The sequence below is a fragment of the Antedon mediterranea genome, chromosome 6 (assembly GCF_964355755.1).
Source record: "Antedon mediterranea chromosome 6, ecAntMedi1.1, whole genome shotgun sequence".
In the NCBI taxonomy this organism is placed as follows: domain Eukaryota; kingdom Metazoa; phylum Echinodermata; class Crinoidea; order Comatulida; family Antedonidae; genus Antedon; species Antedon mediterranea.
This window is the reverse complement of record NC_092675.1, coordinates 15,542,944-15,561,089: the sequence shown is the minus strand read 5'-3', so window position 1 is coordinate 15,561,089 and position 18,146 is coordinate 15,542,944. Positions and strand designations below refer to the sequence as shown.

At 35.5% G+C, this 18,146-nt stretch overlaps 3 protein-coding genes across 3 annotated transcripts in view; all 3 read left to right on the top strand.

Moving 5' to 3' along the window:
• The window catches only part of LOC140051843 (SET domain-containing protein 9-like), a 39,192-nt gene that overhangs the window by 1,038 nt on the left and 20,008 nt on the right, over positions 1–18,146 (top strand). The window contains exon 2 of the mRNA XM_072097167.1: positions 9,556–9,653. Within this exon, the coding sequence (XP_071953268.1) occupies positions 9,556–9,653 (98 nt within the window). The remainder of the gene's footprint in view (positions 1–9,555; positions 9,654–18,146) is intronic.
• Positions 6,366–7,347, top strand: LOC140051783 (uncharacterized). The gene has a single exon (XM_072097098.1). The coding sequence runs from the start codon at positions 6,398–6,400 to the stop codon at positions 7,340–7,342; it is 945 nt and encodes a 314-aa protein (XP_071953199.1). The 5' UTR covers positions 6,366–6,397; the 3' UTR covers positions 7,343–7,347.
• On the top strand, positions 13,700–18,141 carry LOC140051718 (zinc finger protein 862-like). Its single transcript, XM_072097013.1, has 7 exons — positions 13,700–14,855; positions 15,208–15,391; positions 15,524–15,854; positions 16,301–16,641; positions 16,827–16,965; positions 17,087–17,306; positions 18,068–18,141. The coding sequence occupies exons 1-7, from the start codon at positions 13,991–13,993 to the stop codon at positions 18,139–18,141; spliced, it is 2,154 nt and encodes a 717-aa protein (XP_071953114.1). The 5' UTR covers positions 13,700–13,990.

The window sequence follows — 18,146 nt, the reverse complement described above, 5'->3', positions numbered from 1 at the left end:
CCCGATAATAGAATACACATCTAGCTCGTGTGTACTTTAAAGAACCTAGTACATCTTTCGAGACGAGTGGGGGGTTACCCCGGTGTATTATCACAGCCACTGATCACCAACTGGGCCCTCTGGGAGACCAGTCTTTGACTGAAGAGATTACCCAGTATAAATATATATTTCAATTCAATTCAATAGAATAACTGTACAGTAGGCTCCCATTTGATGCAATGTGTTACCCAATCTGCTCAATTTGATTGTGCTACCCAAATCCATGCTATCCATTTGAAATAATTTGCTATCCATTTGAAAGAATGTGCTACCCGATAATCCGTATAGAATTATGTACAGTACAATTACATATATTCATTTGATTGTGCTACCTAATGTGCTATCCATTTGAAATAATGTGCTATCCATTTGAAAGAATGTGCTATCCATTTGAAAGAATGTGCTACCCGATAATCCGTATAGAATAATGTACAGTACAGTACTATATCCATTTGATTGTGCTACCCAATGTGCTATCCATTTGAAAGAATGTGCTATCCATTTGAAAGAATGTGCTACCCGATAATCCGTATAGAATAATGTACAGTACTATATCCATTTGATTGTGCTACCTAATGTGCTATCCATTTGAAAGAATGTGCTACCCGATAATCCTTATAGAATAAAGTACAGTACTATATCCATTTGACTGTTCTACCTAATGTGCTATCCATTTGAAAGAATGTGCTACCCGATAATCCGTAGGCTATAGAATAATGTACAGTACAATTATATCCATTTGATTGTGCTACCTAATGTGCTATCCATTTGAAATAATGTGCTACCCGATAATCCTTATAGAATAATGTACAGTACTATATCCATTTGATTGTGCTACCCAATGTGCTATCCATTTGAAATAATGTGCTATCCATTTGAAATTATGTGCTATTTGAAAGAATGTGCTACCCGATAATCCGTATAGAATAATGTACAGTACAATTACATCCATTTGATTGTGCTACCTAATGTGCTATCCATTTGAAATAATGTGCTATCCATTTGAAATAATGTGCTATCCATTTGAAAGAATGTGCTATCCATTTGAAATAATTTGCTATCCATTTGAAATATTGTGCTACCCGATAATCCTTATAGAATAATGTACATTACTATATCTATTTGATTGTGCTACCCAATGTGCTATCCATTTGAAATAATGTGCTATCCATTTGAAATAATGTGCTATCCATTTGAAAGAATGTGCTATCCATTTGAAATAGGCCTAATGTGCTATCCATTTGAAAGAATGTGCTACCCGATAATCATAGAATAATGTACAGTACTATATCCATTTGATTGTGCTACCTAATGTGCTATCCATTTGAAATAATGTGCTATCCATTTGAAAGAATGTGCTATCCATTTGAAAGAATGTGCTACCCGATAATCCGTATAGAATGCACAGTACAGTTATATCATAGTTATATCCATTTGATTGAGCTATCTATTGTGCTATCCGTTTGAACTAATGTGCTGTCTGTTTGAAATAATTCAGGTTTTTTTTTTAATATGTTTTGCTATCCATTTTAAACGTGCTAAACAAGTTACATATTTGTTGATATAAATTTGCGGTACACCACGTAGGCCTATATTAGTTCTGAAAAGAACTGTTGAGTTGCTTGACGTTTTTCGATTTAGGCCTACTCCAAAGTCAAAGTCTCCAAAGCTATTCCATCATGCCGTATTCGGGGAATCGCCCACAAGTGTTTTCTCAGAGAAGGGTATGTTCTGTATGGGGTTCTGTATGCTATTTTTTAATAATGTACAAAAAATGAAATGAAAAATCATATTAATTATCGGTATGTACGGAGGAAGCTCGAACAAGACGAAGCGCGAAACAAATAAAAGCGCAGCGCGAAACATCTGAAATGATATACAATTTCTCAAAACATGAAAACACAGAATATATTATATTAATATAACTTTTTAATATTTCCAAAGGCTCGGACAAGGAAGAAGGGCCTTAAAAAACTGAATTGCTATATGTTAGACCACATTTCCATAACTTTTCAAAACTCATCGAACCCTCTGCTAGTAGGCCTAATTAATATAGGAGCGTATCGCCAAATCATTAGAGAAAAAAAAACATGGCATGAAGATGTAATTAATCAAACAATGGCCAAAGAATACCAACAATTTTAATTTAGGTTTCGATTCGTAATTACTAATGTGGTGGACTAAGCCTAGTTTGAAACTATAGTGACCATTTATTTTAGAAAGAAAGATAGACAAATTTGTTCCATCTCCATGTTATTGTTAATACCATATACCAAGGCACTTTTCAATTAAAAATTCTGGCCTAGTATTCTTGCAAGGTTGTCACAGCTCCAGTTACAAAGGTCGTCACAGCTCCAGTTACAAACGGTGATACAAAGTGTCAATCATTTGACCAGTGAACAGCCCACTGGTAGGATAGTCCTTGAAACCATCCGTAAAACACATTAATCACTCACATCAGTCATGCCGCTAATGGTTGAAAACCTCACTTTTTGGGGTTTTCAAACGTAACGCTATCCGGGGCTCCTGCGCCTAATGGGTGTCACGAAAGCTCAGACCACGAAAGCTCAGACCCCCTAAGACCTAAGATCACGAAAGCTAAGACCCAACACCTAAGATTACAAATACTAAGATATACTACAGCTTAAAAACAATACTTGTTTATCCATACATAATTTTAAACACAGTAGGTTTCATTTATTACCATAAATATAATTTAATACTACCGAAAAACAAAGATAAACTCACATTATTTTCGCCCGTTGAGTAAATGTATATTTTTTCTTTACAACAAACAAACTTGACGGGTTGTTTGTTGGTATATATTTACTCCATTGTGTTGCTTCAGAGGATGTTTTTCTTACGCACCTGCCTTTCTTGTATTTTGACTCCAAATTTGTTGACTAACTTTATCCTGAACACCACACTTTAAAATTAGGACTTATAAGTACTTTCAGAAGGAGAAACACATAATAACAAATAAATAAATCCTTTAAATTGATGATTTTACAGATGTGTTTCTTTGTATACTGTAATGACAATGTAACTCCTCGAGCTCCCCATGCTCAATGTTTTTGTTTCTATGGAGCGCCAAAAGAGCAACAATAATAGTACAAGTATAAAAACAGAAAGAAAACGAAACAAAAAAACTTATCATGATTTTTAAATTAAAATTTATTTGCCAGTATTTATTTCTTCGTACTTGCATGATTATACTATTATCATAACAATTTTAATTTTACATTGTTCCATCCACACTGTAGATGGACTCCACGGAGTTTTCAGCCCTCTATATAATTTTTGCTCTTTTGACGTTCCATAGAAACAAAAACATTGAACATGGCCCATGGGGTACTGTACTGTAGGCTAGTCATTTTGTGTGCGAGAAAAACGTCTGTAAAATCATCAATTTAAAAATGTATTTGTTACTTTTTATGTGATTCTTTTTCATGAAAGTGCCAATTCTAAGGTGTGGTATTCAGAATAAAAATGTTGGGAGTTAAAATACAAGGCAGGTGCGAAAGATAAATATTTTTAATCTTAGGTGTTGGGTCTTAGCTTTCGTGATCTTAGGTCTTAGGGGGTCTGAGCTTTCGTGGTCTGAGCTTTCGTGACACCCCACAAGAATGAGTATTCCGCGATTTTTGCATGAGAAATTTGTAACAGAGAGCTCCAGTGAGTGATGCTCGCCCTCATAAGGGCGGATGTATACATACTAAATAAGACTTGATTTAATAGAGATGATACATGTCACATTAAATAGAATTATGATGATAGTTTTTGCAATTGTAAACTATTTTATAATACATATTTATTAACAAACTAGTGTTTATTCACTTTTACAGACAATTATTTACTAACATGCTAAGTTAGTTCACAAAAAAGGCCTAACACAGCAACACCAAAAATCAACGAATATTACTCAGCACGGCCTATTCTTTACCATTGCCGTGTAAATTAAGTATTGTTTTTATGATATAAATTAGTATAAAACACATTATTAATTATTATTAATAGGAGAAATGTTAAATGTCATTAACATTTATTTGTTTTACCAGAAACAAGTTAAATATAGGAATATTATTAAACTATCCTTCGTGAAAACGCGTAAACACCAACACGCCCGGTCACGCTATCGTAGCGCCCTGTTGATAAATCAAACTGTTTATATACGGCAGTTTTTACTAAATAAATTGCATAAAACGAACAATTAAATATTCAAATAGTATTTAACATGATGTTGGCATGTAGTTGATAACATTTTTATCATCGGAAAATACTCCGGTGGTCCAGCATTTGATTAGTGAAACCTTCACAAAAAGTTGTATACATCCCAGATACATCCACACTTATGGCGGCGCCCTACCACATGGACAATATTACTGTTACAGGGAAAATCACGGATTACTCATTCTTGTGATATATATTCTTTGATCATAGATAGGCTAGCCAATTTATAGACCATCCTATATAGGAGGAGAGGGTGATTGCATATGAGGTCAAAAGGTTATAAAAGTTGACCTCGCTACGCTCCAATGCTCCTGGTAGACAAACAACCTCCAGTATGCTCACACATGGTGTTATACACAGTGATTACGTGTATTATTTGCTCTTCAATTGTATATTATTTTTGAGTAATGCCAAGTTTCTGTGCAGTGAAAGATTGTGGTAGTCGTTCAAACAGAGATGTAGGAATTTCTTTTTTTAGAATTCCTAAAGTTTCAAGGCTATGTCACGATAAATATGGTCCGGGGCCAAAATCAGTTTGGGCTCTAAAATTGTGGCCAAAAGCAGTCCGCCACTGCCAAAATCGGTCCGGGCTTTTCTTCTGTCGATTTTAATTGAATTACTAGGCCTATGATGCTGTTTTAAGTTGTTTATGGCTAGAAAAATATTCCATGATATATATTAGTAAGTTATCTTGTCGGATAAATACTATAAATAAATGTATTTTATCTAAAAACATGACTTAGTTAGGTGTTCACTCATATTTCGGCCTGCCACACACTCACATGAACGGGTATGAGACGCTGATATTGCCAGCTAGATTTTATTTATGATTGAGGCCTTTTTCCTTCCTCAGCCTAATCAATATTGGATAATTGTTTTATAATAATTGTATTGAATTGATATATTGATTGAATAACCATAAATAATTAATAAATTAAATTGTTTTTAACATCATGGGGAAACGAAGATGTTAAAAAAGAACAAAATGGATTAAAAACAGGCAGAGATACATATTGTATACAAAAAGCCTAACAATTAGTACTAATTATTGATGAGTTACTACTAATAATGATAATAAAAAAAACAGGCTTAATTTATAATATTAAAATAACAAATAAAACCCCATAGTTTTCAATATAATGACTAATCATGGCCTTTTTTTAATGATATACCGGTATACATTATGACTAATTTTGCACACCATATATTTGTAAGACCGGACCATATTTGGCGGCCAAAAACAGTCCTACTGCCCGGACCGATTTTATCCAGGCCGGACCAGTTTTGGCGGCCAAAATTGGTCCGGCCGGACAGGTTTTGGCAGCCATAAATGGTCCCCCGGACTGATTTTGGCAGCCAAAACTGTTCCACCGGACCGATTTTGGCCCGGACTGATTTTGGTGTGACAGCTACATGGTGCTGAAAAGCAAGAAATAAAGGCCAAAAGGCAGAGGGTCTGGCTAGCCAACATTCATAGAGAGGACATAAATGTTAACAAAATCGAAAATTATCGTGTATGTTCTAAACATTTTATTGGAGGTATGTATTGATTTTCAACATTGTTGAGTATTGTATGTTAACCTAGACTAGTATATTTATATACATATATTTGATATAGTTTCACACAATTTACATTGTTTACGAGTAGGCCTATGCTATCTATAATTAGGATGGAGGATGCATGTGCATTAATTAACTCAGTTGATATCATCCATTCCATGCTGGGCTGGCAGGCCTTCATGCTGTGAATTGATTACTATACCATAGTTAATCATAGGTGGTTATGCATATCATAGGTATTAATAGAAGTCTGTACATACAGGGTGTTGTCAAAATGTATTTATAACCACCGAATTGAATATTTTTTATTAAACCCAAAAATTGCTATATTACGTCTATATACTGTATTTAACATGTATACATATTTCTTTTAGGCAAGCCTGCACCACTTGCTGAGCAAGCCCATCCTGATTGGGCTCCAACTCAAGACATGGGCAGGTTGGACCTGGATGATCACACCGCAAAACGTGATAAGGAGCGATACGAAAGGTCACAAAAAAGAGAACTGGAAAAAAAGAAATGTATTGCTGTGGAAGGTTCGTTAGATCTCCAATTAGGTGAGGCTAATATGGAAGATGTTTCTCCTGTAGAACGAGCGACTCAAACAGTAGAGTTTGGTGTGGATATGTCAACACAGACACATATGTGTTGTGCTGACATAGATGTCTTACAGGCCCAGTCACAGGCCTTGTTACAGGAGTCGCCAATAACAGAGTTAACTTTTAAAAATAACAATGAGCGAACTCATTTCTACACAGGGTTGCCTTCATTTGCAGTATTGATGTTGGTTTTTGAACTAGTTAAAAGCAGATTCCTGAGTAGAACATCAGTAAGTCGATTTCAGCAGTTACTAATTGTACTGTTCAAACTTAGACTGAACCTTAGAGATCAGGACATTGCGTACCGATTTGTACCGGTGTTGTGGAAAACCATGCCAATGCAATTTCGAATTGCATTGGAGTCGAAGGTAGCAGTAATAATTGACTGTTTTGAGGTTTTTTGCGAGTGGCCCTCAAGTCTTGAAGCGAGGGCACAACTGTTTTCCAACTACAAGCACCACAATACAGTAAAGTTTTTAATTGGCTGCACTCCATGCGGGTCAATTTCATATTTGTCTGCAGCATTGGAAGGCTGTGGTACAGATAAGACCATAACATTGACATCAGATTTTTTTGATTATCTGCTACCTGGGGATGTCATCCTTGCCGACCGAGGTTTTGACATAAAAGATGATGCTGGGTTTTATGGTTGCGAAGCAAAGATTCCTGCTTTTAAGAAGGGAAAACAACAGCTGTCTGCTCTTGAGGTGGAAACCACAAGAAAAATTGCTCATTTACGAATTCATATGGAGAGGGTCATCGGTGGTGTCCGTCAAAAGTACTCAATTTTAAGTTCAACATTACCAATTGAGTACATGACAACAGACAGTACAGGCATACCTAAGGTTGACAAGATTGCCAGAACATGCTGTGCATTGTTTAATTTATGTCCTGCCATTGTTAGAAGTGGTTGACTCGTTTAGTGTTCTAATGTTCAGTTAAAAAGAAATAGCTTTTTATATGCAGCCTAACAATAACATGCATTTTCATGTTTGAAGGTCTGAAGCCCTTATAATGAAGATGAAAAGCTTTGTTTATGAAATACTGTAATAAAAATAAAATTGAATTAAAAGTTTTGAATGGTCTATTTCTTTCTGTTAAATGACTTGTATTCTGTATATGTTGTATGTGTCAATTACACAATAAATGATACAATTTTCACTTTTACAACAATAGTATTTTATTTATACAAATACTTCACTTGACAAAAATATACACAAGTCCCACACAAGTTTAGCAGCGTATTTAATATTTAATAAACAGCTTTGCCGTCTGCATTTACGAGGGCTTCGGACCTTCAGACAATGTCCGGCTGCATTACAAAGCTGTTTTTTTTGTTTTTCCTTTTTTTTTCATATCCGACAGAAATCCATTAGCAAATTGATTGTAAGCCTCTTTAGATTTGTAGGCTTGAAAATTTTCAGCTGTGTATGGGCTTGGCGTAGCGATTAAGTATGCCATGATATCCATCGATGTGAGGTCCGGCAGACTGTCGATTTCGTGCGAAAATTCATCTTTATCGATCAAATATGGGTCTTTACCGATACCTGATATTTTCTGAAGATATCTTCGACGTTCAGTTGTTGATAAATTATCAGTTATTGCTGATAAAACCATGTTTGGCAACGACGAACTAGCGGTGCTGACTGCCATTTTCTATACGTAAACACACAGTAAACACACTGACCACGCTGTACTCGGAGTTTGTTTGTCTACCAGAAGCAACTCGAGCGGAAAATCATTGACCCGTGACATTTTGAAGTCACCCTATAACATCATGGAATCACCTGCCAAAATTGATACAGGGTTCAGAAACCATCAATCAATTCAAAAGAAATATCAGAAAACATCTCAAAGAGGTTATGCCTGAAAGATAATAATTTATATATATATATATATATATTGTTACTTCTAGTGTTAACTGTTATAGTTTATTGTAAAAAATGTTTATTCTTAACTTAGGACGTGTTTTCATCCTTAGGGCCACAAAAATGGAAATAAGTTCGACCTTTGGTTACTTTTTTGTGTTACCCTGATTTCATTCTTTGTATTTTATATGTAGTGTTATTTTGTGAATTCGAATAAAGAAATAAATAAATAAATACATTTTTTTTTAAATGTAAAAATTTAAAAAACATTCACACTGCACGGCTGTGATGGTGATTGATAGCGGGTGTGTAGAAAGCGACGACCTCGAATTGGACGACCCCAACGACCTGGGCGACCTCAAATTGGACGACCTAGAATTGGACAACCCATAACACGAAACCGACTACCCCTATATCCTAGCCTAGCCTAGGCCTAAGTGTGGTATAACATCCCAAAGCCGAACATAGCCAAAGATCTTTAAACCATACCTTATATAATACTCGCAAGCAAGCAATTGATTGAAAAAATACAGAAATATCGCCATTTGATACTATTGAATGTGTCGACACGAACAAACGAACAGATATGGAACGCCAAGAGTGCATCATTAAAACTGCATTCGACATATTAAAAATAAATTAAAAAGAAATAAATATTATACATGACATGGTTAAACCATAGACGTATAATTACATCTCGTCTTCTTATAACGAACACTATAGGCCTATCAAGCAGCGTGTTGCGAACATGTGCATGGGGAGGGCCATAAGAAAGCTTACTGTACATTTCACACATGCATTGTATACGGTCAAACCTTACCCGCCGCTGAAAAAGGGGCCGTTTTGACCTGGTTTGCCATGTTTATGATATTTTGTGTGCTAATCGAGTCGAATGCAGTTTTATTGATGCACTCTTGGCGTTCCATATCTGTTCGTTTGTTCGTGTCGACACATTCAGTATCAAATGACGATATTTCTATATTTTTTCAATCAATTGCTTGTTTGCGAGTATTATAGGTATGGTTTAAAGATCTTTGGCTACAGTATATTCGGCTTCGCGATGTTATACCACACTTAGACCTAGGCTAGGCTATAGGGGTCGTCGGTTTCGTGTTATGGGTCGTCCAATTCGAGGTTGCCCGGGTCGTCCAATTCGAGGTCGTCGCTTTCTACACACCCGATTGATAACTCCAGGGCTAGGCCTATTAAATACTATTGATTTTTGTTTTAGTTTTAATGTATTCAACTTATTATTATAGAAATGCAAGGCAAGTAGCAGGAAATTTGGATAAGATACTTGAAGATGAAGACATTATTGGAAACATTGCTGAATTCTTTGTAGCATTAGAAAAAAAGGGTGAGTATAAACTCCATGAGTAAAATGGTGTAATATATTTGTTTTTAAATCAACCTCTTCATTAATTTTCATAAAACAAAAATCTATCTGCTGGAAAATGTCCAGCTATTAAATCATGGTAATGTAAAAATGTATTACCTGTGGCATGTGCAATTTTGGGTAAAACGAGAAAAAGAAGACATACAAGAACAATGGAGAAACACGAAAAAAGTAGGATCGCTCCTTGGGCCGGGGACAGACAAGACATAATTAGAAGAAAACAACTAGCGCGTGTAGCAATGACCAAACTAAACTCGATGTGGCTTCGAAAACATAAAATCAAATTAAAAATACGTATCAAGCTGTACAACTCACTAGTTAAAAGTATATTACTCTACAACTCTGAAACATGGGGACTCACAAAAGAAGAAGCACATAAACTCGACACATTTCACAGACAGCAACTTCGCAAAATCATAGGTATCAGGTTCCCAGACAGGATATCGAACATAAATTTATACAGAAGGACAGGAACAAAACCGATTTCATTAGAAATAGTTGACGCAAGATGGAGACTATTGGGTCACATACTTAGACAAGACCCATGTACACCAGCCAACACAGCAATAAGCTATTTATTATTTCAGCAACACTACCAATATAAAATTTCGAGGAAGACCGAGAACCACCCTACCAATAACTCTCAGCAACGACCTACTCACCCTTTATAAGCATAATACAGACATTAAGTATCCCGGACAATTGAAAACCAAGAAAGACATGAAACAACTTAAAGAACTAGCCAATGAAAGATCAGACTGGAAGAAACTAGTAAAAGAGATTTACGGAGCAGCCCAAGCGGAAATGTCGGCAGACTTTTCAGCGGAAAGACAGTAATAATATAATATATGTGCAATTTTACACAATAATATTATAGGCATAGCACTCGCGAATACAGAATCGTCAGCCAATTGTACGCACAACCGTAAAAACGTACACAGCATGGATTTTTTTTTATCAATGTTGAGTTTGGAATGGCATTTGTCAAACATAATATTGTTCAAATGTGAAAATAAATTAGACAACAATAAAATTCATCTTCATTTTTGTATATATTTTGATTGTTTTGAGCAACAAATAAAGCATTAACGAATGATTTTAAAACATCATACTCAATAGCGTGTGCCGTTAGACTTGATACGCCCGCAGGAAATTTGATGTTTTTACAGCATCAGACACCCCTATAACCTTTTTATTTTGACGGTTTCCGGTTTGATGCTGACAACCTTCGAACTTAGGAAGTTGGACCATTTTCGTTATTTCAAAAGATCGCCACAGGCTGCGCAGTGCAAGTAGTAGCGTGGATCGCATTGGACAGCGAGGAGTTTGCACGGGCAACTATACGCTGGATAGAATTAAAAAAAAGTCATGGTTGATGTTTAATTGGTGATACTGTTTTACTGTTGTTTATTTTAATTATTATTAATATTTAATTGTTTTACAAAAAGTTTGCTAGGCCTAGGCTATCCATTACGTTTTTCAGTTAATATACATACATTGGCCTATAGGCTAGGCCTAGTATTTAATTAATTGATTAGCCTAGGCCCTGGGCCAAGGCCTAAATATTTTCATAAAACAAGCATATTTTTTTCCATATATTAGTTTAACAAAAATGTTAATAACTATATTAGATTACACTTTATAAATATATAATGTTTATACCAAGATGGTCATGTGTCATTGAATTTTCCAGTTAATTACATCATTTATGCATATTTAATGAGGCTTTTTGCATATAAAGATACATATTAATTAGCTAATTTGAATAATCTTGTACCTGTTACCTTGAAATTGTATTTACAATAAAGACATACTGTATGCAGACATAAACTGTGCCAAGTTTCTTTATTATTGAATATTGTATACTAAAGTTACAGCAATTATGCATATTAATTAGCTAGTCAATTTTTGAACATTTTATTGGTTTGCCATTACATTAAAGGCCAGGTGCGGGCAAAAAATTTCCATTGATCATACATTCCAATAATTATCGATCTATAGTTTCCCCTATGTTTCATAATTTTTGGGATTTTATTTGTGTTACACGAGCTTGTAGAAAACAAGCACTTTCTTATCAGTGGGGGGATAGTTCAAATTACACAGTAAAATCTCTATTCTTTTGTACACAAATTTTGTAAATAGAGAGGCATTTTAAAAAGCTATGAAAAACAAACGGTGTGGTAAAAAATGTTATCAGATGACTAAATATAGGTAATATAACTTGAATATTACATTTCTGGTATTTTTATTCAACTTCAGATTTTTATTTTCATGCTATAGCAAAAATTATCCACCGTATATCCACCATCTTTTTTCACCTTCTAGGGAGTCACCATACATGTTATTACATTAGGTTAACTACCTAACTACTGAAAAAAAGTCTTCCTGGTTTTTATAGCAGAATTTTGCAAAATTTTGTATTTGACCATTTTAAGGGAAATTTATGTTTTTTCGTCTTGATTCCTTTTACAAATACTTGATTTATGTACAATTAACCAGATATTATATTTAAAATTCATGCCTGTACCTGAGCTTTAACACTTTGACTGCCAAACACGAAGATCTTCGTTTTTGGAAACACAACGCTTGACTGCCAAACACGAAGATCTTCGTGTTTCGCGTTTTTTTACAAAATCCGGTAGATAGGTTAATTATTGGTATATACTATAAATATGAACACTATATTCGGTCTGGACCGTCAATATTTTACAATTTGAAAGTAACTAATCTAGTTACGAACGATTTTCAAAATGGTACCTGTCGAAATAACAAACACCGCGCATCACACTAGCGCGTAGAGCGATGGCTTGGCACATTGTGTATCGGTCGCGCGCTAGCTATGCCGCCGAAGCATTACAAAGGTTTTTGTGGATTGACTTGTTTGTTTGTTATCTGAATAAAAAATAATGGAGTCATTTTCAATATGAAGTCTTTAATTTTATTATTGTATGTATACCCTATTTAATTGTTTTGGTGTTTTACTGAAAGTGACCGAGTTTCACGCAACAAACTTGTTTTGAAATGGTATGGATATTATCATCAGTTTACTATCTAGGCTAGTAGTACTAGGCTAGCCTAGGCCTAGGCCTAGTCGTAAAACGGTTCCGGACCAACTTTTTAGGCCTGGTTAACTAGGCCTGGTGTCTTTACTATGTGGATTTTGGCGAAACATTGATATAAGATTTATGATTTATAAAATGTAATACATTTTTCGATAGTGATAACTTGTTTTTATAGGCCTATCGGTGCCGTGTAAGTAACTTTTTCGTTGTTCGTTGATCTCACCGGGCGATATTTTCATATTGTGATGTCTTGCACAAAATCGCGAATATCTCTACTTTCTTGTGCGAAACTACGAAAAACTCAAAAAGTGGGTTACTTTCATTTTACTATTACGATTTACATATTCAGGGCTGCAAATTAAGGGGTATTTGGTCGCATTTGCGACCTCATTTTTCTGGTTGCGACTAAAGAATTAGAATAGGTCGCGCCTATTGCGACAAGATCGTCTGCTTGTGCGAGTTGTTTCAAATTGAAGTCCAGTGTGTTTTTCCCTATTTCAACACTGTTGTAATTTAATCTGTCTCTCCACACACGACGTCGTACGTACGTCACCACCACCACAGAGTCAGATTCATTCAAGCGTGCAAAGCCGCTAAACATTTTACACTCGTTGTGATTGGTAGTTCGTCCATTTATAAGCATGCTGCCTTACCCAATCACACAAAGGACACCAAACACACAGTGTGTGACATGGACGCACACAAACCTCGTGGAAAAAATCACCTCCGTTTTAAAGAAGGAAGCCGCCGTAGTACACAGAGAGCTCTGTAGAGAGAAGTTAACCAGAGCGAGCGCGGCAGATACAAAGGATTTTCGCCGCGCAGTATCATCGGCATTTATTATGCATTATAAATAAATGGTTATAATGTAGCTATTACTAATTAATGATTACTATAAAATGTAATTAATGATGTAATAATAATTATAATAATATCTATTCATTAATAAATTAATTTATTAAACAGCAGTATTGTTTATAGATAGCTGTAGATGTAATACTTGATTTATTTACATTACAAACAAACGGAAAAATATTTTCAGTCATGTAAATATAAAATAAATGTAAATATGGCAGAGCGCATGCTCACATTACACCACCACCACCGCCCGCGCACGCTTTTTTTTGCGACAAATTGTACTCCACACGTTTTTGCGGCTATACTAGGCTCCGATCTTCCCGCCGGCGGCCATTACATCACATCATCTTGTCGTGACGTGTTTTTCATCAAGAAAAGATGAACAAAAAAATTTCTGATTTTTTTAAGTCTTCTACCTCGGTCTCGGAAGAACAAGAAAGTTCAGACGAATCAATAATTACTGATGATAAGCCAGATTATATGTCGCTGTCGTCTGATGATGAAGAACCTTTGTTGGAAGAAGATAGAGTTAGAGAGGATGACCTAGGCCTAGAAGAAGGCCAAGAGGAGACCGCAGAAATTGCAGAGCGCCCACGGTTCGCTGCTAAAAACAGGCCTAAACCATACCATTTCCAGGAGAAGTGGTTAAAAGAATTTCCATTTCTGCGCTATTCAAAGACAGACAACATTATGTGGTGCGCGTATTGCAAAGATAATGCAGGAAAAAAAAGTACTTTAGCTACAGGAGTCCAGGGAAGATTTAAAAGGGAGACTTTGACGCTCCATTCTAGATCAAAGTCACATCAAGCTTGCCGTGATAACTGGCTTCGCAGACAACAAAAACAGCCTTCGCAATTACAGCGGGCTTTTTTGCAAAGTCAAAAGACAAAGCTGTTAGAAGTAAAAAAAAAGATGAACATCGCTTATTTTATTGCAAAGGAAGAGTTGCCGTTTACAAAATTTGGACCTTTAGTAACACTGCACCACAAAAATGGAGCGGAAATCACACCAACGTATGCCAACCACCAAGTGTGCGCCCAGCTAATCGGCGTAATAGCAGATTCGATGAAAGAACGATTTGCAAATGATGTTGACAAACAGCGATACATTAGTATTTTGATCGATGGCGACACGGATATCTCAGTCAAAGAGTGCGAGATATTATACGTTCGGATGCTAGAAAATGGTTTGCCTGTAAATCGTTTGGTTGGTCAAGCCGAAGTAGAACATGCTCATGCAGCTGGTAAGTTTAATTAAATTCTTCAGCCTAGGCCTGAATAGCAAATCACAAAACAGTATTAATTGTTATTAAATAATATTAATTTAGGCCTACTCTCATTTTTTACTAATACTAACTGCCTAGGCCCTAGGGTAGGCTACTCTACTCAGTAGTGGGCCTCTGTATATAAGATTTAAAATTAAAAACTGAGTGATTACTAGCCCAGGCCTCTCTCTACACACAGTGACAAGATCAGAGGAGCCCAGGAACAGATATTATTAACAAATTTATTTTTGTTTTAAAGTATAAATTACTATTACTTAGCAATATACAAACTTTATTTTTAAAATATACACCTGTTCTATTAATTTTGCAGGGGTTTTTTCTACAGTGGAGAAAATATTCAACAACACAGGCTGTGGTGAGAGATGGAAGTCTAAAGTAGTAGGCTTTGGAGCAGATGGTGCAAGTGTCAATCTTGGAAAGAGAGGTGGAGTAATTGTACATCTCAAGGAGAGCGCAGGAGAACACATTATACCAATGCACTGTATGCCTCACAGGTATTGAATTAAATCTTCATATATTAAACAATATTTGTTAAATCAATGATTAGCTTTTATGTCCAAGCCTTCACTCATTTATTTATAATGCAATATAAATAATATCATCTTTTATTTTTTATAAATTAACAGACTTGAGTTGGCATTGCTTTCTGGCCTGAAAAAACAGCCAACGGTGACGAAAGTGTATGACTTGCTGTACTTGGTTTGGAAGACCTACCATTTCAGCCCTAAATCCAAAAGGGAGCTTAAACAAATTGGCAGAGAACTTGGAGTAAATGTGGTGAATCCAGGAAATGTCAAGGGTACAAGGTGGATTGCCCATGTTACAAGATCACTCACATCCTTCATTAAATCACCTGATGTAATGACAGATGCTGGCCAATATGGTGCAATCCATGCACATATGGATCACCTGGCAGCAACCCACACATCTGCTGGCATTCAAGGGAGAGCAAGAAAGGTTAATAGCACCATACCTGTAATTTGTTGATTAAATGTTGATGCAAGCATGACATCTTTCATGATTGCTCACTGTGCTGAGTTTGACTTGTGTTGCTTTGTAAAGCATAGTGTTTGTGATTTTTAATTTATGAATATTTTCTTCTCAGATAAAAAAAGAAATGGAAACAATTATGTTTGCCGCTTTCAGTCACTTCTTGGCAGACATGTTTACTGAAATCCAGCAGCTTAGCCTGACACTTTAGCGCAATGATCTGATACTACCAACGGCAAAGGCACAGTTGTTAAGGTGTATTTTGAGCATTGAAGCTCTTGAGGACAGCCCAAAGGTTGGTGGCTATCTTCAAAGGTTCATAGATACAACAATTGACAAAGAAGAAGTACTGTTTCAGGTAATTAGTACTTATTACATATTATTAAAATTAATTATAAATTCAGTGACATGTATTTGAACTAAAACTCTCTGCCAACTTCTATGTTTACCAATGTTTCTTAATTATACAGGGCATTAAACTGAAAGGTACTGAATCAGAGATTGATGTGCGGTTAACTGCTTCGATTAAGCACGCCTGTCAGTTTGTTGTAAGGGACATGAAAGACAGGTTTAAGAATGTTCTTAGTGATCCAGATGATGAAGTTGTAGGCAATGACGCAACACCACAGAAAGCACTCTATGCATTTAACATATTCAACCATGACAGTTGGCCGAAAAATCAGCGAGAATTACTTGAATATGGTCGTGGTGAAGTAGAATACCTTCTTCATCATTTTGAAGATATACTAGAAAGGTAACAGAACATTACATTATTGAATATTAAATTAATTAATTTGTTGTTCTCTAAAGTTCTTCCTCTTAAGAAGCAGTAGCAGCAAGACAAAAAAAAAGTCCACTTTCTTCAGAAACTCCATCTTAATCCACATTTTTTTCTAATCATTTTATGTTTTATTTTTCCAATATAATTATTTTATACAGACAAGGATGTAACAAGTTGAAGGCATTACATGAATGGAGTGACATGAAACTGTTAATCCAAATAAACTTACAGGATAAGTCATACCTTGATTTGTGGCAGATTATGCTTACTAAAAAACCATACTGTGAAGATTACAAGGTACAGTGACTATAGTAATTTTAAAAGTCTTTTTTAATTAATTTAATTTTTGAAAATTTAAATATAAGGAGGAACTTACTTTTTTAACTAGTCTACTCTATAACTTGTTTTGTCTTACCAGAATATCCTACACCTTGTGCAAATCCTCCTTGTTATGCCGATCAGTGCTGCTCAATGCGAGAGGGGGTTTTCAGCCCAAAAACGCATTAAAACTGATGTGAGAAATTCTCTCCACGTAAGCACTACAGAAGATTTGATCCGAATAGAAATGGAGGGTCCAACACTAGAGTCTTTTGATCCAACAACTATAGCTGAAAAGTGGTTATCAGATGGCCAGCGAAGTAGGAGGCCTATGTACAGAAACTGGCCTGATGGAATTGTACTAGTTCGCTGAATCAATGATCCCTGGCACAACATTATATTACTACTGTCATATCTTACATTGTATTCTTTAATCATTTAATAAAGAAATAAAGTTTTATTGGTTGGTTGCCTCTGATGGTAACTGAGTGTTACTGTTGTACATGCAGTTTGCTTTAGTGTGTTTTGGTTTTTTTTTGTGTGTGGGGTGGGGGATGGGGTAGGGGAGAAGGGTTAGTTGTCAATGAACAAAGTTGATCAGGTGCTACCAAAAAAATTGGTGGTGCTACCAAAAATTATTATGAGCTGTCATAAAAATTTGATAGTGCTACCAAGTGAAAAAGTTAATTTGCAGCCCTGATATTGTGATTTAAAAATCGTTCTTGATACCATTGTAAAGCTAAAATCTTTATGATTATTTTAGTCTAAATTACATATAAATCAGATCACATACATGGTTTCAACAGGGAAGAGTTAAAATTTAACTCTTCCCTGGTTTCAATCAGCTTTGATATAAACATCGAATTGGGCTAAAAACGCTGGCGGTGGCAGTTTCTAACTGGAAAAACCTCTGGCAGTCAAAGTGTTAAAAACAAATATTAGCAGTTTTCATGAGCACGAAAAAAATGTTTCAGGACATTACAGAACCTACTTTTTTTTAAACCAAAGGTTTCCAAGTATGTCACTCTTTGAAAGAGTTAATTCACAATATAATACAGATTATATTTTTACTTGTTTTAAGACTTTAATATTGGAAAAAAGCGATTTTGTAATTTTTCACCAAAATTGGCTGAAATTGGCATTGAAACTGGGTAACATTT

Bases quoted from the DNA above. Each gene is read 5' to 3' on its own strand.
- LOC140051783 (XM_072097098.1), top strand. From the start codon at position 6,398: ATGGAAGATGTTTCTCCTGTAGAACGAGCGACTCAAACAGTAGAGTTT.
- LOC140051718 (XM_072097013.1), top strand. From the start codon at position 13,991: ATGAACAAAAAAATTTCTGATTTTTTTAAGTCTTCTACCTCGGTCTCG. The intron at 15,392-15,523 runs GTATTGAATTAA...ATAAATTAACAG, and splicing joins ATGCACTGTATGCCTCACAG to ACTTGAGTTGGCATTGCTTT. The intron at 16,642-16,826 runs GTAACAGAACAT...TATTTTATACAG, and splicing joins TTTGAAGATATACTAGAAAG to ACAAGGATGTAACAAGTTGA.